The sequence below is a fragment of the Apium graveolens genome, chromosome 9 (assembly GCF_009905375.1).
Source record: "Apium graveolens cultivar Ventura chromosome 9, ASM990537v1, whole genome shotgun sequence".
Lineage (NCBI taxonomy): Eukaryota > Viridiplantae > Streptophyta > Magnoliopsida > Apiales > Apiaceae > Apium > Apium graveolens.
In genome coordinates this window covers 18,500,447-18,505,389 of record NC_133655.1, presented here as the reverse complement: position 1 = coordinate 18,505,389, position 4,943 = coordinate 18,500,447, and the positions used below count along the sequence as shown (strand labels likewise).

At 37.8% G+C, this 4,943-nt stretch overlaps 1 protein-coding gene across 1 annotated transcript; it reads right to left on the bottom strand.

Annotated features, from left to right (window-relative positions):
• Positions 1-2,121: 2,121 nt before the first annotated feature.
• LOC141685071 (uncharacterized) lies at positions 2,122-3,027 on the bottom strand. The gene has a single exon (XM_074490193.1). The coding sequence runs from the start codon at positions 3,025-3,027 to the stop codon at positions 2,122-2,124; it is 906 nt and encodes a 301-aa protein (XP_074346294.1).
• Positions 3,028-4,943: the final 1,916 nt, after the last annotated feature.

Genomic DNA, 4,943 nt, shown 5'->3' with positions numbered 1-4,943 from the left:
TATTATAATATTATAACAGAATAAATAAAATAAATATATTATATTTTTAAATTAACAGATATTAAAATTTTATTGTTTTTACTCAATATAATGTTATACTACACATGACAATTCTTTAATTTTACTAAAAAAACTATTTTTAAACTTATTTACAACTGAACTATTTCATTTTTGACTTTTACGAAAATAATAATTTGAATATATCTAAATGTCTATTTTTTATGATTTTGTCAGATATGTTGATTTATGATTAATATTTTAATATAAATATTAAGAACATATGTGTTCTAAAATTCATAATATAAAAATTCAATGTCAACTTTCAATATGATATATTTTTCATAACACGTTTTTTATAGTAAAATTTAATTTCATATTAATATAAACACCGTGCAATATATATTTCAAATGTCATGTAATATGTTTTATATATTAATTTTTTATTTATTTTTAATTTCAATTACTACGTAAATAATATAAAATTCTGCTATAATGTTTCCACACCTAGTATAATTTTTTAATTTATTTTGTCAAGATTCAATATGATATATTTTTCATAACACGTCTTTTTATAGTAAAACTTAATTTCATATTAACACAAACACCGTGCAAAATATATTTCAACATGTCATGTAATATGTTTTATATATTAATTTTTTTATTTATTTTTAATTTCAATTACACGTATGTATGTAAATAATATAAAATTCTGCTATAATGTTTCACACCTAGTATAATTTTTTTAATTTTTTTTTAATTTTTAATTAAATATTTATTTGTTGTAATATGTGATTTATTAATTAATTAATGTATATGTACAACCCAAGAGCGGGTGTGGGGCTGTGTGTGAAGTTGATAGCTAACTTAGTTTTTAAATAATCTCATTGACCTAACCATCTAACCGTACCATTTTAAGTGGGTTATACTCATTATATATAGGATATAATAATTAGTTCCCTTATTAATATGTAATTGTAACAGTTCCTGTAGGTTCAATCATGTCCTTGCCAGTTCCTGTTGCAGAATTTTTTGTGAGTTCCCTTCGGAGCAAGGAAACCACTATGGCTTTCCTCAGAAAAGTTGGTAAAGAGGAAAAAGGTTCGATCTGCTTGAAGAAATTTGAAATCAATGAATGCATTTGCATAATGGAATGTGGACAAATGTTTCATCATCGCTGCCCAGCTCAGCTCCATGGATGCTCGGCAACAACACGTCCATTGTGTCGGAGGATACTGTACGAGAATCATGAGAAAAAATGACAAAATATGTTTTTTTAGAATTTGTGACAAAAATACCATTTTTAAAAATTTTGGCCAAAAAATATATGTCTAATATGTATTTCTAAGTTAGGTAGTAGTAATACGCATTTAACAAACGGGTAATTTTTGTAAAAAAAATTTTAAAAAAATAAAAATAAATAAATATAATGGAGATACCCATTTCAGAAATGCGTATCACCCTTTGACTTTTGGTGAAACGCATATGTTGTGTTTTTTTTTCTTTTTATTTTTTCACGTAATACCCATTTCTCAAATATGTATTAGGCTTACTCATTTTTCAAATGTGTATTAGACGGGTATTTTTTACCATAAACTTCAAAAAGTGATATTTTTGTTACAATTTTTTAAAAAAATCTATTTTTGGCCATTATCCGAATGGTGGTGATGGCCAAGAAAACGTTGTGAAACTATATGCAGAGCCGGCCCATAGGGAGGCTAGTGCTGGGCCCATATTTTCAAAGGCCCCAAAATTCAGAAATTTTTTAAATAAAAATCAAAAATATTATAATATGTCCTTATACTTATTTAGTTGTAAGTTTTTTTTTTGACGAAAGAAGAACACATATCATTCATGTAATAAATCGCTCATACAGATGTACATCACTTCATGAGGGGCATTGTCCTCTGTAAAGCTACGATCAGAAAGAAATATGGATTGCCTTGCTAAGTAATGGGCTACCCTATTTGCTGACCGTTTAACAAAATAGAATGCAACATTAGCAATTTCTTGCATTAGCTGCTTACAATCTACAATAACCAAACCAAATGGAGAAGCAAGAGACAGTGAACTGCGGAGAGATTGCACCACTTTCATGCAATCTGTTTCCAGAAGAACTTTGTGTCACTGTTTCACTTTAATCCAACTTAACGCTTCCTTAAACGCGATCGCTTCAGCTAGTTCAGCAGAAGTCCTTCCCCGTTGACACACCGCTCTGGCATCTATCAACCTGCTTGTATGATCACGAGCATTGAATCCATATCCAAAACTGTTGTCAGCGTCGAAGAGAGCTGCATCCAAGTTTATCTTGATTGTTTGCTGATCTGGTTTCGTCCAAAGCTCCTTACCATCCATTGTATGAAGACCATTAACAGACGGAACAAAAAAAAATTCCTGAGCTTCAATCCATTGATCAAGAGTAAGATGTATAGTTCTAACAACCTCGTCAACATGTAAATATGTATCCTGCCAGACCACCATATTTCTAACTTTCCAAATTGACCACAATAGCATCCCTATTCTAGAAATCATAGAATTTGTGTGCTGACCCATTAACATCTCCAGCCAACCTACAAAAATTGTAGAATTATCTACATTAGTGACTACGCCTACCTCCTTGAAGCACCATTGAGTAAAACCACACTTAACGAGGCAGTGTAACGTGGTTTCCTCATACCTGTTACATAGTGGGCAAATCACTGATACAGGAACATGTTTCATCTTTAAAGCAATTTTTGTTGGTAAGTACCCACTGCAAACTCGCCACAAGAAGTTCTTGACTTTAGGAGGGATTTTTAAATTCCATAGAGATCTACAAAAACCAGAGTTAACACTTGAAACCCAGGCCCCCTGTAACTCCTGGATTAAGCGAAACGCACTTTCGACAGAATAATGACTGTTTCCTTCCTTGTGCCAATACCTGATATCCTCTTCCTGTCTAGAGCTGAGAGGCGTCCCAAGAATTAACGCTTGATCTCTCTCATTAAACAGGTCGGTGATTACTTCTATATCCCACTCCTTTAAACCCATTTTCATCAAACCATTAACCACCTAATTTTGTAAAGCAGGATGCCTACTAGTCACGAATGGATTCTCCGGATCTTGCAGCCAAGCATCTTCAATTACCCGAATTTTTTCTCCAGAACCAATCCTCCATCGGGAGCCATTTCTAATCAAATTTTGAGTAGCCCATATACTCCTCCAAATGAAACTTGTGTTGCTGCCTAATTCTGCGTCCAAAAACGAACATTTAGAAAAAAATCGAGCCTAAAAAATTTTTGTGATTAAAGATTCTTCATTGTTCAGAAGCCTCCACGCTTATTTTCCAAGTAAAGCCAAATTAAAATCATGCAGTTTCCTGAATCCCATACCACCTATGCTTTTTGGCTTACACAGATTATCCCAACTAGCCCAATGAATACCTTTCTTCGTTCTTGTGTTTGATTCCCACCAGAAATTACAAATGAGCTGCTCAATCTCCTTACACATCTGCACAGGCAGTAAAAAGGCGCTCACAGTGTATGTTGGAAGAGCTTGAACAACCGTCTTCAGAAGAATTTCCTTTCCTGCTTTAGACACAATCTGACGATTCCAACTTTCAACTGTTTTACGCACTCTACCTGATAGTACATACTGATAGTACATACAGCTCCTGGGAGGCCTGCTCCTAAGTCCTAACTCCATACAGCTCCTGGGAGGCCTGCTCCTAAGCTCTAACTCCATACAGCTCCTGGGAGGCCTGCTCCTAAGCTCTAACTCCATACAGCTCCTAGGAGGCCTTCTCTTAGGCCCCTAACTCCACGCGGCTCTTGGGAGGAGTAGTCCCGCACGGCACCACTCCTAACAAGCTCAGTCCCGCAAGCAGAACCCTGATAAACCCCAGCACGTGAGACGTTGGCCCGAGCACGTGATGGGGACAACTGTCACACATCAATCATGGGAATAATCAGGGCACGTGTCAGAGGATCCTCAAAACATTCCTCAACCAGTCCCGCGCTGACACGTGTAAAGCATCCACTCCCGCCAGGTGTCCCCCGCTCCCAGAACCAATGGCTATGATTCAAAGGTACCAACCCTAAAACCCTATCCTTGGGCTATAAATAGCCCAAGGAGGTGAGGTTTTGGGGTTAATCATTCTTTCACACTCATATACACACACAGCCACCCTGCATTCATATTCATCTTCATCTTCCCAAAAGCTAGTTCTTACTCTCACGCCGGAGGCGCCGCGGGACTCCAACCCCCCTTCCGGTGTTGTTTTATAGGAGCCCAACCACAGCTACACCTCTACAGCGGCGAAGGATCCAGGACGCCGTCGAAGGAGCAGCCCCGCCACCAGGAGTTATCATTTGGCGCTAGAAGGAGGGGCTCTCCATCCTTGGGTCTCGGTGCCCCTGGATTCGTCTTCATCAGCAAACTCTTCAAGAGTCCATTTATTCAAACTTTTTTTACAGATTTCATAAAGCAACCATAGACCGATATTCTCTGTGGCATATTGCTGTTATTCGTTGTTGGTATTGTTGAGAAATGGCAAGGCCAGGAAAGAATACCTCTGGAAGACCGTCTGCTAGTGCTCAGGTCCAGGAGCCGGACCACTCCCAGGCCCTTGACCCAGGAGCCGAGAGAGAAACGTTCCAGGAGCAACCACCACACACTCCCGTAGTGGAGAGAATTGTAAGCACCAGGGACGCCAGGACCCTCATAGAGCTCAATCAGTACAAGTACACAAATGTCCCGGTAGCCGAAGAGCACATGGCTAACCTCACAAGTGATGAACTAGCAGAAGCAATCAGACTATACAGACAGGAGCAGACCCGCCTCCAAGAAGAGGCAGAACTAGAGGAGGAGCCGGAGGAATCCGGGGACTCCCAGCAATCAAAAAGGTCTGTGTTCGACCGCATTGGAGCCAAGGGGAAGAAAAGCAAAAAAGATCAAGGCAAAAAAGA